The sequence below is a fragment of the Oreochromis aureus genome, linkage group 7, assembly GCF_013358895.1.
Source record: "Oreochromis aureus strain Israel breed Guangdong linkage group 7, ZZ_aureus, whole genome shotgun sequence".
Taxonomy (NCBI): Eukaryota; Metazoa; Chordata; class Actinopteri; order Cichliformes; family Cichlidae; genus Oreochromis; species Oreochromis aureus.
Window position 1 is genome coordinate 46,379,707 of NC_052948.1, and position 20,298 is coordinate 46,400,004.

The 20,298-nt window shown below is 40.6% G+C and overlaps 1 protein-coding gene across 2 annotated transcripts in view; it reads right to left on the minus strand.

Annotated features, from left to right (window-relative positions):
* Positions 1–12,210: 12,210 nt before the first annotated feature.
* eng (endoglin) overlaps positions 12,211–20,298 on the minus strand; it is a 42,097-nt gene continuing 34,009 nt past the window's right edge. For both annotated transcript variants that reach the window (XM_031754460.2, XM_031754459.2), the window contains exons 12-14: positions 16,957–17,067; positions 16,813–16,860; positions 12,211–16,737 (exon numbers count right to left, since the gene is read on the minus strand). In XM_031754460.2, coding sequence (XP_031610320.1) covers positions 16,616–16,737; positions 16,813–16,860; positions 16,957–17,067 — 281 coding nt within the window. In that variant the 3' untranslated portion in view covers positions 12,211–16,615. The remainder of the gene's footprint in view (positions 16,738–16,812; positions 16,861–16,956; positions 17,068–20,298) is intronic.

The following is a 20,298-nucleotide window of genomic DNA, read 5'->3' on the forward strand; positions in this document are numbered from 1 at the left end:
TTAGGCATCACAAACACAGAATAGTGCAGTGGGCAAACGGGGGAGGCTGCCCTGGTCTGACCTCACTAGTAATGGGATGACTTTGATATTCCCTGGGCACACGACACAAGGTACTCAGATTAAAAGCCTTTTATTCACCGTGACCTTTCGCTCAACATCTTTCCTCAGAGAAATCGTCCCTCCTTCTACGGCCATCACAGTGACAGGCCATCCCCACCAAAACAAAAGGCCAAGTGGTAGGGTGACACAAAGTCAATATGGGAGACTTGTTGATGTTTGAACACGTCACAGAATATCCTCTGGGTTTTCTTGTTTCTTTATAAAACTTACAGGGTGAAGAATGCAAACTTCGATGATTGATGTTGATTAATCACCACTGTTCAGAGCCTTATGCGTTTCCACCAAAAAATATAGATTAACTACATTAATTAACGTCTGCATTGTAAATGTTTTATTTATCACTTTCTTCCACTAAAAATTTAAATTAGTCATTTAATTCTTGGTTGGATGGATATCATGTGACATTATTGTTTTATAATCCAGCGTGCTATTGTTGAAAAACCCCAGTGTGATATATACCGCACTATCCATCCATCCATCCATCCATCCTCATCCGCTTTATCCGAAGTCGGGTCGCGGGGGCAGCAGCCTAAGCAGAGAAGCCCAGACCTCCCTCTCCCCAGCCACCTCCTCCAGCTCATCCGGGGAACACCAAAGGCGTTCCCAGGCCAGCCGAGAGATATAATCTCTCCAGCGCGCCCTGGGTCTGCCCTGGGCCTCCTCCCGGTGGGACATGCCCGAACACCTCACCCAGGAGGCGCCCAGGGGCATCCTTGTCAGATGCCCGAACCACCTCAACTGGCTCCTTTCGATGTGGAGGAGCAGCGGCTCTACTCTGAGCCCCTCCCGGATGGCCGAACTTCTCACCCTATCTCTAAGGGAGAGGCCAGCCACCCTTCGGAGGAAGCTCATTTCTGCCGCTTGTACCCGCGATCTCGTTCTTTCGGTCACTACCCACAGCTCGTGGCCATAGGTGAGGGTCGGGACGTAGATCGACCGGTAAATTGAGAGCTTCGCTTTTACACTCAGCTCCCTCTTCACCACGACGGACCGGTGCAGCGTCCGCATCACTGCAGCCGCAGCACCAATCCGCCTGTCGATCTCCGGCTCCCTTCTCCCATCACTCGCGAACAAGACCCCGAGATACTTGAACTCCTCCACTTGGGGCAGGAACTCATCCCGACCCGGAGTGGGCACTCCACCTTTTCCGGCTGAGAACCATGGCCTCAGATTTGGAGGTGCTGATCCTCATTCCCGCTGCTTCACACTCGGCTGCGAACCGTTCCAGTGCGAGCTGGAGGCCCCCCACCGATGAAGCCATCAGAACCACATCATCCGCAAAAGCAGAGATGAGATTCTGAGGCCACCAAGTGAAAGCCCTCCGCCACTTGGCTGCGCCTAGAAATCCTGTCCATAAAATTATGAACAGAATCGGTGATAAAGGGCAGTTTCTGGCGGAGCCCATCACCCACCGGAAACGAGTCCGACTTATTGCCGGCAATGCGAACCAAACTCTTACAATGGTTGTATAGGGATCAAATGGCCCGTAGCAGTGGGCCAGACACCCCATACTCCCGCAACACCTCCACAGGACACCCGAGGGACACGGTCGAATGCCTTCTCCAAGTCCACAAAACACATGTAGACTGGTTGGGCAAACTCCCATGCACCCTCAAGTATCCTCGAGAGGATAAAGAGCTGGTCCAGTGTTCCGCGACCAGGACGAAAACCGCATTGTTCCTCCTGTATCCGAGGTTCGACTAACGGACGAACTCTCCTTTCCAGCACCCTGGCATAGACTTTCCCAGGAGGCTGAGGAGTGTGATCCCCTGTAGTTGGAACACACCTCCGGTCTCCCTTCTTAAAGATGGGGACCACCACCCAGGGTACTGCCCTGATCTCCACGCAACATTGTAGAGGCGTGTCAACCAGGACAGCCCTACAACGTCCAGAGCCTTCAGGAACTCGGGCGGACCTCATCAACACCAGGGGCTCTGCCACCGAGGAGTTGTTTAACTGCCTCAGTGACCTCGACCCCAGAAATTGGCGGGTCATTCCCTCATCCCCAGACTCTGCTTCCTCCTCGGAAGACGTGTCAGTGGGATTAAGGAGGTCCTCAAGTATTCCTTCCACCGCCTGACAATTTTCTCAGTCGACGCCAGCAGCGCACCGCCAGCACTATACACAGTGCAGGTAGAGCACCGCTTTCCCCTCCTGAGACGCCTGACGGTTTGCCAGAATCTCTTGAGGCAGTCCGAAAGTCTTTTCCATGGCCTCTCCGAACTCCTCCCACACCCGAGTTTTTGCTTCAGCCACTGCCCGAGCCGCATTCCGCTTGGCCTGTCGATACCTGTCAGCTGCCTCTGGAGTCCCACAAGCTAACCAAGCCCGATGGGACTCCTTCTTCAGCCTGGTGGCTCCCTTCACCTCTGGTGTCCACCATTTGGTTGGGGATTACCACCACGGCAGGCACCAACCACCTTGCGGCCGCAGCTCAATGCAGCAGCCCGGCAATGGAGACGCTGAACATGGTCCATTCGGACTCAATGTCCCCAGTCTCCCTCGGAATGTTGTTGAAGCTCTGCCGGAGGTGTGCGTTGAAGATCTCGCGGACTGGGGCCTCTGCTAGACGTTCCCAGCACACCCTCACTCACGCGTTTAGGTGCACCGGGTCTGTCCAGCGCCCTCCCCGCCACCTGATCCAACTCACCACCAGGTGGTGATCAGTTGACAGCTCAGCCCCTCTCTTTACCCGAGTGTCCAGAACATATGGTCGCAGGTCTGGTGATACGATTACAAAATCGATCATCGACCTGCGGCCTAGAGCATCCTGGTGCCACGTGCACTTATGGACACTCTTATGTTCGAACAAGGTGTTCGTTATGGCCAAACTGTGATTTGCACAGAAGTCCAATAACAAAACACCACTCGGGTTCAGATCAGGGAGGCCGTTCCTCCCAATCACGCCCCTCCAGGTCTCGCTGTCGTTACCCACGTGAGCATTGAAGTCTCCCAGTAGGACAACAGAGTCTCCAGGTGGGGCACCTTCCAGCACCCCCCCCAGGGACTCTAAGAAGGCTGGGTACTCTGAACTGCCACTCGGGCGCATAAGCGCAGATGACAGTCAGGACCCGTTCCCTGACCCTGAGGCGCAGGGAACAAACCCTCTCATCCACCGGAAAAACCCCAACGCACCGGCAGCAAGCCGGGGATATTAGAATACCCACCCCAGCCCGCCGCCTCTCACCAGGGGCAACTCCAGACTGAGACAGAGTCCAGCCCCTCTCCAGGAGACTAGTTCCAGAGCCCAAGCCATGCGTAGAGGTGAGCCCGACTATATCTAGCCGGTACTTCTCAACCTCACGCACTAACTCAGGCTCCTTCCCCACCAGAGAGGTGACATTCCATGTCCCTATTGCCAGTCTTGGCAGCCGGGGATCGGTCCGCCAGGGCCTCCGCTCCTGGCCGCCGCCCGACACACATTGCACCCGACCCCTATGGCGCCTCCTGCGGGTGGTGGGCCTACCGCACTAGTTTCCTTCTTTGCTCCAATCATCATTATCACCATCCTTATTATCACCTTCTCCACGTGGGTGTGACAGCTTACCTTCAATATGTCATGACTGTGCATGACCATGGATTTGATGGTTTCTTCAATCACACATTTTGATTCATTTTTGTGTAACTACAACTCTTATTAAATTTTAACAGCTTACCTATGACAAACATGTTGGAGAGGTATAGTAGCTTAATGCTGCCACAGAATAACAGTGGACACTTTCACGTCTTTGTAAAGTGAAAGTGATCATTGTTATTAGTGTGTGGAGCTATGACTGAATAAAGTGCGCCGTCTAGCTTTTTAGAATGAAGAAAGATGTCACTTCGGCGGTGTGGCTCAATAATGCCTTTTTAATAGTTTATTTTAGTCCTATGGCACAGAGAAGTAAGCTGAATCAGAACACGGAGTACTTTCAGGATTAATTCGGTGTTCAAAAACATATGCCCGCTTTGTTTTAAAATTAATACGAAACGCTTCCATTCAGTTGGTTTAAATCTGAGTGGAGCCTCACAGATTTGGAGCTGTGCTGATTATATCTTGTAGTCTTATGCAAAAAAAGAAAAGAAAAGAAAAGAAAAAAAGTGCTTGACTGAGTTCATTACACAACCATATAGCGGACAGAGAGTGGGATGTAGCATATTCATGCATATGATGGCTTTTAGGTTTGCCCTTGTGCATAAATAATTGTCAGGAGACACAGAAGGATGGTAAAAAAAAAAAAAAAGGATAATACAAAGTATATTATATAAAATATAGACACATTTACTAAGGATTATCACTTGATATCAAGGAGAACTGGTGAACAATATTATAGCTGGCATGGTCATCCAATTCTGAAGTTAAAATCTTACATAGAGTCATATAGACCATCCTAGATAAACTCTCCAGATAAGGAAAGACAATATGGGTAGTCTGCTCTTGGGGCTACAATAGAGCCAAAACACTGATTACCATCAGTAGATGAAGGTCATGATAGTCCTAAAGGTTTTTTCCAGCTTTAACAGATAGTGAGACGTCACCAAATAGAAGGATTGATCTAAAAAGAAAAGAAAAGAAAACACTGACAACAGGAGTCAATAGCATACGCTGAATGCTGTATTTCTGTATTGCATTCATGGTTACATTACAGGAAAAAAAACATTGGTACCATAACAAGGTCAGCCAGTATCTTTCAATTAAAAAACAAAGAAAAGAAAAGAAAAATTGTATCAATAATATCACTGCAAGATTACTTGAAAATGTTGACTTTAGTAAGCACATGGCCATTTCACAGATTTTTATCCTTCTGGCTTTTGTTCATTGCACGGAGCCTTCACTGTGAGAGGTCATTTTCATTTTATAATGTAATCTCCATAACACTGGCATTGAAATTTGTTCCAAGCAACATATGGTGAAGGGCCTCTGCAGGACTTAAATGCTAAATATCAGTCTGTAAAAAGAAGGACGGAAATGCACTCGAGCAATTACACATAAAACCATCATCTCTTTCACTCCTGTGTAGCACACACATAAACACACACACTTCATCTCTCCTTGGTGTGCAGATATAATCATAATAATTCGATTTGAAACCACATTAACATGTATGTTGTTCCCCAAAATTCATTACGGCTGTGCTTTTGGCTCAGGGCACTGTTAGTCATTGTCCAATTGGTCCGTGCCACCCGCTACTAACTTTATCTCTCAGTCCAGCTTTCCATCCACTGTAGCCAAGTCCTCTCTCCCCCCCACCCACAAAAACTGTCTTTCTTTTTTTTTGCACAAGGCCCCCTCATTCATTCTAATTAAGCCAACTGAAACTAAATAGCAGAAGCTTTGTTTACAAGGGGATAGCTGCACTCAGCATTCTGTGCACGGAGGCACTTGTCTTTACAGCCAGCCAGAGGTTTATCTAGAGCTACACTTACTGCTTACACTAATTTACATTTGTGTTTTCCTTTCCACTTATTTCCATATCTGCCACGGTGGGGCTAGGTTGCCTTCACAGAGGAAATTTATCAGTCACATTTAAGCTATAACTAACACAGGCTGCTTCAGCACTACAAAAACATGAGCTTACACTCAGTTTCTTTTAAGAAATCGAATGGTGATGCAATAACATCATCACCATCAAGGAAAACAGCATTGCTGGATGAGGTCAAATAATAATTTTGGTCTTAAAAAAATAAGCAAAACAACATTGTGGGTGAAAGAAAAAGAAAAGCATTTGACAACTTCAAAGAAAACATCCTGAAAATATCCTTGAGGACCTTAAATAGCTGATGAAGGGTAAAATACCCAACACCATGGAAATGCACACCACTTTGATCAAGTAAAAGGAGACTTATGGATTGTGAAAACATTGAATATTGCCGTATTCAAAATCTTATTTTATCTAATTGTCTCTCATAATTTAATGTGAGAAACCTTAAGAGTTCAATTTTGCCAAAAAAACTGCACCTGTCAGTCGAATCTATCTATCGATCTATCTATATACATATATACATACATATGTCTATCTATCTATCTATGTATCTATTGATCTATCTATCTTTAGGGCTACATAACCAATTAGACAAGTGCCTGGTACATAAACACCAGCATATCAGGTACAAGGATATTGACACACATACTCTATGATCACAAATTTCATGTAAGAAGCATGGAAGATGTTTTGTCATGAACATCTTTAATTAGCATTAATAAGCAACATTTTGTAAACCAGAGTCTAACCAGTCGCCTTGTTTCTGACAGCTACCTATCCAGTTTCACACCTACAGTATAGGTCATTTAGAATCACCCGCTAATTAACATTGATCTCTAACATTGATCTGTTTGGACTGAACATCCAAATTCCACACAGAAAGGTCTCTGCTGACCAAGAGGTTCAAACACAAAACCATCTTGCAGTGAGGCCTCCCTTCCAACCGCTGCACCGCTATACAGTCAGATCACTACTGTCCAGTTCTTCTTAATACATTCAGGGTTCATATACAGTGATTCTCACTCATTTATTAATTTACCGATATCTAGTCTGTGTACTGAAATGACTTTATGATCTTTACCATAGTATGCTCTATCAGAACCATTCGTGGCGAGTCAGCATGACTCACTAGACTGTACTATGTAATCTGTTCTTGTACCGTGATATATTTAGATGCTTATTTTTTTATATTTTGCCTTTGTGACTTTACCGTTTTATGTGCAAACACTGGTCCATCATTCCCGAGTCAAAACAACTCAGGGGTGTTTGGTTATATCGAGATCCACTAGATATATAAAACAAACCTGTAACTGTGAACTCTGTAACGCTTACCTAGTTCAGCCCATTTGAAAGTGGTAAACAAAATGTTCTGTGATAGACCAGCATTAGCAGAAGCGAGCAACCTGATGAAAATTTTAATCTGTTGTGGCAGTCAGCAGAGAGACAAACTAAAAGAGAAACAAAACCCAATACCTGTAGAGGATTTAGGCGAAACCAATTACACATCAGCTGGATCACCAGGCAAGAGCAGAAAATGTTCAGCACCTAAAATGTTACTGCAAGAGCCTTTTTTTTAAAAGTGAAGTCATGGAAAACAAAGGTAGAGTCGATAGAAAAGACACTATTCTGTTCTTTATTCCTTTTCAAAGAGCTGTTGCAAAAGGAAAGGGCAACAGCAAGATTGGGTTCCAGTAAAAGTAACCTTACATTAGGCTACAGATTAACTGTGGCTGAATATGTGTAATAATGAAGAAAATACACGTGTTTCAAGACTCCGTGTTCACTCAATAAGTAAACGCAACAGTCCTGGCTTTGCTCTGTCACATGAGGATGTCTGTCAGACCTACTTTTGCAGCAGTTTAAAATGCATTGCTCCAGGCACTACTTCTGGGTATGTAATTTCAAGAAGAATTCAGCTGGTGACAACCTGGCAATTTTAGATGAGGAGACCAGTAAGGGTTTGTCGGGGTAAAAGTTTTCTCCAGCAGAGGGAACTGTTGTGGACCATCCTGTTAAAACTGTTGAACCTTGATGATCTCCCAGGGCAGCACTTTGCAGCTGTTAGCACATCTGAGGATACAACTGTGGAACTTTGAGGACACACTGGTATGGAGAGGCTGTGGCTTACTTCTACTAGCAGGTCTGCAAAATAACGAGTTGGATGAATGGCTGGATTGACATGACCTACCATCTGCAGACTAGGTTTCCCTTCACCTATCAGGAAAATATCCACACACTAGCGGCACCTGGACTGAGATGTGCTGTATGTTAGGAAGTAGAACTGTATGTATTTTAAAAATCAGATATGTATGAGCTTACAGGGTCTGCATCTATATTGGCTTTTATTTTGCACTATTTCAATCCGAGCACTGTTAGAAGAAAATAATGAAGAAACTGGCAAAAATGTTAAAAAATCAAAAGCTGCTCACGACATTCACTTTTCTTATATGTAGACCTGTTTGTGTGTAAAAGCAATAAATTACAAATTTAAGTTAAGCTGCTTATTGTTAGAAGCAGTTCACCTGTTAAATACTATGTTTTAAGAGAATGTATGCCTTGAAAAAAATCATTTTCTTTCTAATTAGAGGAGTAATATGATACTAGCTGGGATATTTGTATTAAATGTCACATTTCCAATAACTGTTTGCATGTAGCTGAGCAAGGGAGCAAGATGAGCAAAGACTGAAGGAAGGGAAAGTGTTGCTGTACACCTCTGAGGTGTTTTATCCAAACATCAGCTCAGAGGTGTCTGCATTTTGAAGGAATACAATTTGCTTCTAGCAGACTGTACTGCCTTTAAGTTAGAGGATTACCCCGGACCAGGCGGTAGATACTCAGTGAGGTGTGGGCAAGTACACGGGCGCCTGCGAGAGAGTGATGTGTGGGTGAGAGATGAGGTGAGAGGCTGAGCCTGTACACAGGCTTGAAGAGTGTAAACAACCTTGTGTGCAGCACAGCGCCTCAGGGTGTGAAAGTCTGACGGAGAGCCGCCTTACTCTGGGTAGCTCCAGTTGTGCTCTGATGTAGCTTCCTGAATTCAACATGGCTATAAGGCTTCGTGTCAGGCTTTTACACCCAATTTCTTTTTTGCTTTGTTATTGATTTCATTTAAGTGTTTCTCTGCAAATTTGTTTGGTACTTTGCTTCCAGTGAAGGCTCATTGTCTTCTTCTGTTGACAGGCCACGCAATCTGTGCATTCAGAGAAAAATACAAATTGTTGCACCATCTGGTGGTGGCCAGCAGTAATCCATTCATCAGGGTAATTAAATGGAATGGTATGTTTCCCCGCAGCCACTCATTATGCAGTGTTAAAGGAATATTTAACAGTATAATGACATCTATACTGGGATAGTTTATCTTTTTAATTTCATCATAGTCAATGGTCACCTCTACACAATTGGGTTTATTAAGTACTAAGGTGGTGCTCTGGGACATACCATTGAACAAGACCACGAAATTAGAGTCACCGGTAAACTCCAACTGCACCAGTTTTCTCCCATTCTTACTTACTTTTTTGAGTAGTTTGTGAATTTTTCAGCTTATTAAATGCTATATATTAATAATGTAAATGTAAATAAAGCCCAGAAACATAATGGAGATCCAAACATACATTTGCATCACAATAATAACACATTATTATGGATTATTATTCATAATGTCGTATTATATATATTACATATTTATTATTAATGTTGTTTCCTTCTTTCTTCTGTGTATGAGGTTGATTTTGTTTTCTAATTTAATGATGCCATTCCTTTGCGTCCGTTTTCCTCGCAGCAAATACACACAGGCACAGCTCCCATGATTACCTTTCTATTTCCAGTCTTTTCCTTTCTCTCCCTGTGCTTTTACCATCTATTATATGCACTCTATGCGGTTCTTACAAAACAGATGGCAGCGGATCAGAGGTAATGTTTTCTGTTTGTCTACTACTTAGAACATTTGTGTCATTAATATATTTTTACTTTTTTAAATATAAATGTAGAGGTTCTATTAATATACAGAGAATGTAGTCTAAACACGATATACTAGTTAATAATCCTAAAAGTAATGTGTTCCCATACTGTGTGGTAATTTTCTATATTTCAGCTTGCACGGTGATCTTAATTAACTTTTTTTTTAACAATAGGAAAGGCTAAAAGTTAACCAATATATTTAACAACTACTGTCTGCAGTACATTACTTATTATACTCATCTGAGCTGACTGAACAAGAAATTGTTTTTCTAATGGTCTATTGCTGAACACTAATGTCTTACCGACTCTGCTGCCCTTGAGAGCCTAGCAACACACTATGATGTATATCGTTGGGAAGCAACTCCTTGGCAACAATGGCTTTTTTTCCCTTCTACTTCTTGAAATATATCCTCAGAGCCTACAGCTCCATACAACACTGACATCTGTTTCTTTATTTACATATAAACACACGGAGTGCATGATGTTGTCAAGAGAAAAGAAAAATCTTTCTCTCTTACACATTCACACCTTAATTCTATAGAAAAGAGCTGACAACTGTTTTTACCCCGAGGCTATCGTTGCGAGCTTTATGCATGGATAACACATTTCACCAGGCACAGTTTTGCAGAAAAGAACAGGCACGCACACAGACGGACACATCACGAAATGTATCCTGTGCAAGGCCAAATGGTTTCATGGTCACATTTGGAGATGAATGCTGTCCATAAACATGGATTGTGTGCCTTGGCTGCAGTCCTGAAAACACTGATTGAACTTGTGTATTAAAAGGAAGAGTTGGAGCCTAAAGAATGACTACAGCAGAAAAACACATTCTTTTCATTTATATCCCCCAACAATAAGGGTTATATATGACTCACAAGGTCATTAGAGTGTGTTTTGAATTCAGTCATTCATGAGTCAAACTTTTTTCTGAGTCAGAATAATAAAATCTGAAAAACTGACTACTCGATACTGCTGGTGGAAATGCATTAACCCAGGCACGTCTTACACAACTTTATTAATGTATCTCATTGCACTTTAGAGCTAAACATTAAACTTTTATTTACAGTATGTTACAGCTGCAAATACTGTGTAAGTGACAAACTTAGCTGTACCACTACAATTTTTTGTTTAGCCATAAAGCTAAACTCTAACAGGGATGCTGTTGACTACATACGAAACAAGAAGACTCGGAGATTGCAAACCTTAATCTCTGGCCAGTATCCACTTTTGATGGAATACTATTGTATTTTGCATAAATTCGTTTTATTTTCTTTGTTTTTTAAACATACTTTATGAACTTTGTAGTGCAGTAAAAAAGAGAGCAAAGTCCAGGTTTTTATTATTTGCCTGGTTGAAATCCATTTTGATATACTTGACAAAATTTTGACTACAATTTTGTTTTTAAATGTGGATTCATTTGCTGTCTCTTGACAGTACAGGTGAATAAATGTGGCAATACACTTTTTGGGTCAACTTACAAGAAATGCAGATGTAAAATGTAAAAGTGAGATCAGAGGTCAAATATGACATGACATTTGGATGCAAACTACAATGTAATATTTAATATCCCCATTTACCAGTATCATTTCCTACGCCTTATCAGTACAAACACAGGCAGCAGAATTTCAATCATAGTTTTAAAGATAAAACACATGAAAGTTTGACCTTATTTGACCTTGAACCGCTGACATGTTGAAGAAGATGTCAGCGGTTTAAAGTGGCGTGATATTTAGAATCCCTATATAGCTTTCCCTAAATGCCCTAAATATCTTCCGTGTCAATACATGCAATGGCAGTAAACATAGTTTTAATAAATAGCTCCATTACTATCACTTCAGATCAATCTATTGACCTTGAACGACAAGTTCAAATGTACAATGATATTTAAAATCTTTACACAGTACTTTCTATATGTTGACAACACACACTAAACTTGTAGCAATCACAGTTATATGGCTTTTTTGTAAATTTTCAACCAATAAATCATTAAGTTCACCTTTAAGGCCTTGGTGGATGCATCGTGTTTACAGACACTCACACAAACGCTACCAAAAACATAACCTCCTTGGCGGATTTAATCATTTCAAGTAATGGAGACGTTTGTAAGTTAAGTCAAAAACTAATATGATACAAGCTTTAATGTTTCTGTAATATGCCATAACCTTATAAAGTATGTCCATACGGGTTGATAAGTAACCGCAAGTGTGTATATAATGTATCTATTAGTATAAACTCTCTGCACCATACTCATATGGATTTGCTGTCTAATCAAAAACACAGCAGTCAAGAGAAGCTCTCACTTGACCGCAAGCAAGAGAATGCCAAAGTAGTTGTCATAGAAAAAAAAATCAGTCAAATAAATCTTCATTTTTATAGCCTCCTGCATGTTCAGCAATGATTTCATCAAATTGGTGGGCAAATATGGCTTAAAAACACTGTACTCTTTGTTGTTCCTTTGCATTTTTCATTTGTGCTATGAATACATTTGAGACGGTGCGGTAAATCTGGTTCTTTATTCCACATCAGCGCTCTACAAAGTGTGCTATATTACTGCTCTCTGATATTGCTTATCCTGGGAGATCTGTGGTGTCCTGGGAGTTTGCTGTTTCCAAGGTCTACCAGCTAGCGTAACATAAAGGTCTAAGAAACACAGCAGAAAACACAGGGAAATTTTTTCAAATGGAGTTTATTAAGATAATTTTGACAAAACATACATTTCTCTGAGACAACACAGAAGTACACGGCATCAGTTGAATACTGTCTCAACAAATGGACTCATTTTAAACAGTAAAAGGCTGCCAACTCCAGAACAAAAATAACACTGCATCTTATACTTGATAAAATAAAAGCAGACGTTTTGACACATTGTTACAATTCCCGACTGTTTGGTAGGAATACAGGTATGAATCCTCACGCATAAATGTAGCTGTAGTTCCTATTGTAACGACACACCCACGCACACACACAGAGCACGCATACTGTGTATATGCGCACATATTTCATTAACTGTGTAGAGCATCTGTGGAAGGGAGAGCTTTTGTCAGAGGTAACGAAGGGATCTGCAGGGTTAACACTGAATTAACTGACAACCTGTCTGATTCTACTGTCAGTGCTTAGACAGTTACTGGGGCTGGTTTAACACAGGTGCAGGATAGTTATAATAGAAAAAAAGTCTCATGCTGCAAACGCTTCCACGAATCTAATGAAAAAAAAGTTTTTAATAATAGCTGCGTTTTGACTATTTTAGGTGCGAATGTATCCTGGTAACTGTCAGTGCTGAATATTTAACTGTGATGCTACTGTTTAGTGAGACATCCTGTCTTCAGAATCCAGAATGCACCTTCCCCCTCACACCCAGTGAAGATTGTACAATGAATACAACACAATGTCAGGATGTCAGTTTGCAGAGATATCTCGTGTTTTTGGACAGCACGGGACCCTTAGGGTGAGGGCAAAAGTGAAACAGGGCTAAAATCAATAAACCATATGTACTGTGACGTGAGGTGACACGCACTGTCTGTGATTACAGAATAAAACCTATATGAGATTCAAAAACAGTTGCTATACAGAATCAATGTGCATTTTATACGTGCCATGATTATGAATTGTCCCAGTAAATTAAATACAGGTTGAGAAATCATTCAATGTAAGATTATCATACAAAACTTACAAAAAAAGGATAAAAATGACATATAGACATTACATACAGGTTTACCTCATTATATTGCACAAATAATCAAGTGACAGCTTGTACTGGCCCTCTTTGTCTACAAAAAATATACAAAGAAAATCAGGCATGCACTGGAAAAATGTACATGCAGACACACTGAGTAAGAGAGAAAATGTGGTTCTGCTACATTGCTCACATACAAAGAAAAGACATTTTACAGTGTTGGTGGTTCGGAACATTTTTAAGATCATAATTAAAGGTGAACAAATTCTTTTAGCAAACCAGAAGGAGAAGGAGGATAAGCATTTCTCATTTGAATTTAAATAATTCCTAGGTCTACACACACACACACACATAGATAGATATAAATATATATACTGTATATCCTCGGAAAAACTAGGCACACTTCATGTTTCAATAGCTTGAAGAACAACCCTTAGCACTATAACGTGTAGTAATCTTCCCTTTTCAGCTGCACTGCTGTAGATTTGCTAATGAGCTTGTACTGCTGCATAACCCAATTTCTAAACAATAAAATGCTTTGGTAAAAAGAAGAGATCATGCATGATCTAATGACTGCAAGGTGCACAGGTCCTGTGATTACAAAACAAGCCCAAATCATAACCCCTCCACCGCCATGCTTGACAGTTGGTAGGAGGTGTTTCTGCTGATATGCTGAGTTTAGTTCTTCCAAAGTCTTGTGGTTTGATCAGATGTAAGAAAAGCAAACGTTATCCCTTCTGCCTGTTCTTTTTACAAAAGAGGCTTTCTCCTGACATGCTATTTTTGTTCACTCTTCTTCTAGTTGTATCTTCATAAATTGTAACATGCTAAGTGAGGCCTGAAGAGTTACAGATGTTTAGTTTTTGTGCGATCTCTCTGGCTTTGCGGTGAATTTACTGTGGCATCCATCCGCGTAAAACAGGGGCATTTTAAAACAGAGCTGATTGCTGATCAAATCGCCAGAACTGCTGCTTTTACAGAGGTGTTCACACTTACTGATGATCAGTTAATCAAGTGCATTTGACTGGCAGCAATCTGGCTGCTACTTCCCCTCTTAATTCCTGAGTAAACAGTAAGGGTGTACTTTTTATATATACATCATATATATGTGTGTGTGAGAGAGTGTTTGTGATCATAAAGTTTTAACATATCACAGTTTTACTACTTGTGTTGATGCAATGTACTGTAAATGCAAAATGATTTCTTTTTTCTGCTTACTTACACCAGAGTTGATGTGCGATGGCAATATTTTAGAGGTAAAAGAGTGGCAATAAAATACTAAACTCATTTACATTTGTACATTAAAATAAGAAAGTGGGTTCACGGATCAACCGTCACTTTACAGTTGTAGCCCCCCCCCCCCCACCCCCCCCAACATCCTCATCATGCAAATATGCAGCATAAGTCTAACATTAGCCAGGCAGTGGCTGATGCAGCCTATTAAACGTGGAAAGCAGAAGTTATTATTGGTAACCACAAACTAATTTCTTGCAAATGACAGCTTCCATATCTTTACACAGGTCATGTGACAAATGAAAAAAAATAAAGATTTGAATTTTTATCATAGCATGCATGGAGCTGAATTCAAATTTTAATACTCTGCGGCAGTGCATTCAGAATATGGTCTTACAGAACAGTTGCAATTGATACTGCAGAGTCACAATGGGCTGTGTTCAGAGCTGATTTAAGTAGGCAGTTAAAAAGTTAAAGGTCAAAGGATAAGTGGGGGGAGCTGTTTTCAGGGGCAAATTTACATACACGTGGGCACATTCAAGCACAGCCATCTCATTTAAAGCAAACATTTGCCTTAGACTGGATTCATTTTTTTTTTCACATTAAAAAAAAAACATTTAATGTGTTACATTAGCACTTATATTTATTATTTTAAAAATCTTCACCTTTTCATTGAGCCTGTACTTTCCACCTAAGCAAGGTCATGGCATGGGTAACAATAGCTGTTTTTTTTTTTTTCTTTAATGCAAAATCTCTGATGCATTCGTGGTCCACAGCATCAGTTTAATGACAAAAGCCCTTTTACACCCTGTGCACTCATCTCCAATCAAAAAATAGAGCAGAAAATTACTGCCTACATTTTGAATAAAATGACATTGAATATAAGAAGGTCAGCTGGTCTTCATGCCAAGTATTCAAATGTAAGTACAATATACTGTTAACACTATAAACAGCTGTGCTTAATTCTACTGGGTGATGATTACACCACCCTGAAAACACCAAGATGTGATTTAACATAGTCTGTTGTGAAAACAGTACAGCAAATTGTCAGGCCGTGGTGATAGACGTGGTGATTGATGACTCTCATTAGAATGGATATTGTAGCGTTTTAGAACTAACACCTAATTACAGCCATACTATTCAGTTCTGAATACAGCCATACGTCTCTACATGTGACACTTTGGACAACCAAAGGAACTGACGTCTTAATGATTCAGTATTAATTGCAACCTGTGAGCCATAAATGATAGCTTTGATTGTACTTCTTGAGCAATTAGTAAATATATCTTCCACAACACATTAGTACAGCAGCATTGATTCGCCTATTAATAGCATGAAAATGGCACCATAACTTTGTTTCATAGGCTACATATGACCCAAACAGTCATTTTAAGATTCACCTAAAGTGACACAGAATTTAAAAAAAGAAAGAAAGAAAATGAAATTCACTACAGACATCTAAGTTTAAACTTAGGTCTAGACTAAATAATAACAGGCAGCTGTTAACCATTAACCTTAAACTTTATTTTAGAAAAATAGCCACTGAAATAAGCATTTTGTTGACTTGTTTGAGATCCAAACACGTTGATCTTTTCAGTCCGCAAAATGCTGCTGACTAGACTGAGCTAGCAAACAGCCCCTCATATTTTTGTAGCTTGATGTGAGCGCACAACAGCTTTTCATCTGTTTTACAAAGTATGTCTTTTGACTGGTTTTGTCTCCTGTCTGACTATTATTGTGCTGCCATCACACAAGCACAATTCATTGGAAGGAATGCAGTGAATTTCCTGTTAGCTCTTGTGGGGATATGGTTTGTTTTTCCTGTTGCTGCAAGCCAATTTATTTTTTTTCTTTTGCCCTCTTTAACTTCCTGTCTTAGAGCTTGACTTTACAGAGAGGTAGCAGAGGTGAACGTCAGAAGGCATTGATTAAACTTTGGTTACCATCGCTTAGCCCTCCCCACCGCCAATTACAAGCTCCCAGATCACATCCGTTTCAGAGGTGTTATGCCAAAGACATGGGTTGTGCTTTTTAAAGGAGAATCTAAAGAAGTAGGAATGTAACAAATGCTTTTCAGGCATTGATTTAAAAAAAAAAAAAAGCACAAAACCCGTATAGGTAAATTTGAAGGAGGATGGTGGCCCTGCTGGGTGAAAATACCACATTCTCAAGCCATGCTGCTGGTAGGTGTGCTCTGGGTGCTTCCAATGCTAGCATTGGCACTGCTGTTCTCAGAGGGGGATGGGTTGGTAGAAACAGGTTGTCGCTTTGCTCCTGAGCAAGGACATCCTGTGGAAAGGAAATACAAGCCAATAAGAACCTGCTAAAAACAAAAAGAAATTATTAAAAAATAAGAGTCCTTACCAGGAATATTGACTACAGTTGAATTCATCTCCAGTCCAGTTGGGTACCCTGAATTAAGGAGAATTGGACAATTTCAAATTCAGGCATACATCGATTCAGATCTATTCTGGAGTCCAAACATTCTGTTCTCACTCATAAATTTACCTGTTTTGATTTTGATAAACCACAGCGCTCCAATAAGTAATACCCCAATCAGGAACCCTCCAAAGGCAATGCCCAGAACTTCAGACAGGCGAAAATCAATGCATGTTGGGGCTGAAAAGCAGACATGCAAAAACAATGTATGCAAGCTTAAATTTAAAAAAAAGAAAGAAAAAGATTTACTACAACTGCTACAACTACAAAATCTTTAGAGACCCGAAATCCTCCTTTAATGCAGCTTGAATATTATTTCCTCAAAGAACCACTGAAAAGTCCTATTTGTTGTGCTCCAGCAGGACTACACCGGACAATCAATCAACAGCATGTGATATACAACGATTTATATGGTGGCATAAAATACATGTTCTTCTTACAAGCTATGGCGTGTCCTTTTAATAACATTGCATTTTCACATTGTAAAGGTTTGGTAGTACACAGACAGAATTGTTTCCTCTATACCAAATAAAATAAGTCATGCAATAGGTTCATTATATAATGCACACAAGTAGAATATGTAGATTAGATTATCTCTATTATAACACAAACACAGATTCTATCTATTCACTCTAACCAAAAACAAAAACAAAATCGCATAGCCACATAGCAAGTGTTTTCTTTTCAGGAAGACCAATGTACTTGGCATTTTTTATGTAACTGAACTCAACTCTACACACAGAGATTTTTTGACTTGTGGATAAACACTGCGTCCACCACTTTAACTGATTTTCCATCTGAAAATATGTTCTTAATTTGGGTTTGTCCTAAATCTGCACTGTGAATCACGATTACTACAATGTAATCTTCTTAGTTCAATAAAGAATTCACCCCAACTAACCCATGTGTGTCCTTAGAGAGCATCTCTATTAAATGTTCCAGTGAGCTGCTGTTCGTACATTTATGTGTGATGCTTAAAAGTTACTATTCCATATCCTGTGTAATAGAAAAAACAAGTGAAAGTTTATGAACTCCCTGAAATGAGAGGCTAGCTCTGCAATGTACAGTTATAATTTACATCTCTATGAAACCACCAAATTTCAAACCCATACTCTGACTGACATGCAATACACTGGACATTTTTCCATGACCTGCCAATAGTTCATGCCTCTACATAAAGTACTATATTAACAATAATAATCGTGCCATCTATATCCAAAACAGCTTCTGTGTTTCACAATTAAGTGCTACTTAACCTTAATGCACGCCAGAGCCGCTCCACAAAGGACTTAATGATAATCGCCATAATTCTTTCCATCCACTCCTGAAGCTGGCAGACTATCTATGCATCTACTAAAACACCTTCTGGAAATCAATAGAACATACATACAGTGCTATTTATCACCTCCCAAAACTACAGCCAATGTTTTGGGTGAGTCATAATTTTTTTTTTTTTAAAGAAAATGGAATTCGTCCTGTTCCAATGTAGCCATACAAATTTTGATTAACAACCAACTTTGCAATTTCTGAAGTTTTCTGAGCATGCCATGAGCTGGCTTCCACTACACAAGAGACTTTTTGGCTAACAAAATATATTAGATAACATATAACCTTGAACCAGTAGTTATAAAAATAAAATACTTTCCCTCAAAGCAGCTCAGAATGAATATGTACCGAGGCACATACAGACGTCCAGCATACTTGGAAAATGAAAATTTTTCTGTACACTACCACAATGGATTTTTAAACTTTAAAAAAAAATAAATTAAATTTAAATGTGATTGAAGAGGAGATTTTCTGCTTTAATTCAAAGGGGTTTAACAAAAGTATTGCATTGACTGTGTGAATCCATCCATTCTCTTATGTTTATGAGGGTCGCACGAGCCTATCCCTGCAACCAGAGGGCGAGAGGCACACAGAAAGTCCCCGGCCAGATGGTGAAGTCCAGCTCGGGACATTCTTGTGGTGAGGCAAAAATTGCTAACCTCGCACCACCATGCTGCCCTGTATTAAAGCCATTTCATACATTTTTGATCACTCTCTGTTTCACCTGGCCTGCTTGCCAGTTAATTGTCCAACTGAATTAAAAATGAATGAATTAAAATACAGATGGTTTACAATAAGGTCCAAACCACTGGTTGCACTCAAGGTTAGACTTTGCCAGAAAACATCTAAAAGACCCTGCAGAGTTCTGGGGGGAAAAAATTCGTTGGACAGATGAAGCAAAGATTAACTTGTACAAAATTGATGGGAAGAGAAATTTATGGAGAAGGAGAAAAAGAGCTCATGATCTGAACCACATCTTCTGTCAAAAACTGGGGAGGCCATGCTATTGCATGTACAGCTGTCAGTGGAACTGGGTCTGCTGATAGCAGTAGCCGTTCTAAATTCTGAATTGTAGAGTGGTGTACTCAGATTCACTCAAAACCCGCAAAAGCGATCAGACGGCACTTCACAGTGCAAATGGATGATGACCTAAAACACAAAGCGAAAGCAACCCCAGAGTTTCTCCGAGCAAAGAAACTGAATATTCTTCAACCCAGCAGAGCGTGGTTTTCAGTTATTAAATACCAAACTGAAGGCAGACCGACAAACACGGAGCAACTGAAGGTGGCTGCAGTAAAGCCTAATGGATCATCTCAAGGGTGGAAATATCTTGAGTGTTTGATTTAAAATCCACTGTGGTAGTGTATAGATTCAAAATGACAAAAAAATATCATTACCCAAAAACTGCATCAACCAGACTGTACATACTGTAACAGCCTAGCAATTTTTTTCTTTAGTTTTAGTGGGCTGGCAAAGCTAGAAATTAACAACCTTGAGAAACACACCTTTAAAAAAGGCTGCGCAGCAGATCACTGACAGTTCTTCCCTTCACTCAAACATCACAGTAAACTCTAATCCTCATTTGAAAAGGATTGGAAAAATAAACAGATGTTCTTAAATGTATTAGAATTTGCAATGAGAAACAATGTTAAAAACATATTGCTTAGATCTAAACTTTGATTTGTTCAGTATCCATCTGACTGGCCTGAATTAACTGTCAAATTGTTTACAGAATTTGCACCAAAATCAATATCTGGGAATGTAGTGAAGCTTTTCAAGGCTGCAAATAAACAACCTTGTCCCAAACCATGTAAGCTGTGAGAAGTCCCCACAAGAGCAGAGGCAGTATGTTATGTGTTATCTATCAAGAAAACCACTGCGTAAATACCGGCTTTCCCTCCTTCCCCTCTACTGCTGCCTGTAGAGATTTTCCCACAAGTATCCAGAGCAGTAGGAGGAAACTAATCATCACCTTTCCATGAGTTTCTCACCTGCCTTCTGCTGCCTTCTGCCTCTGGGTTGAACATGCTAAGCTACGTACTAATGCACAAAACACAAAACCTCATCAGGACATAACAACCAGAA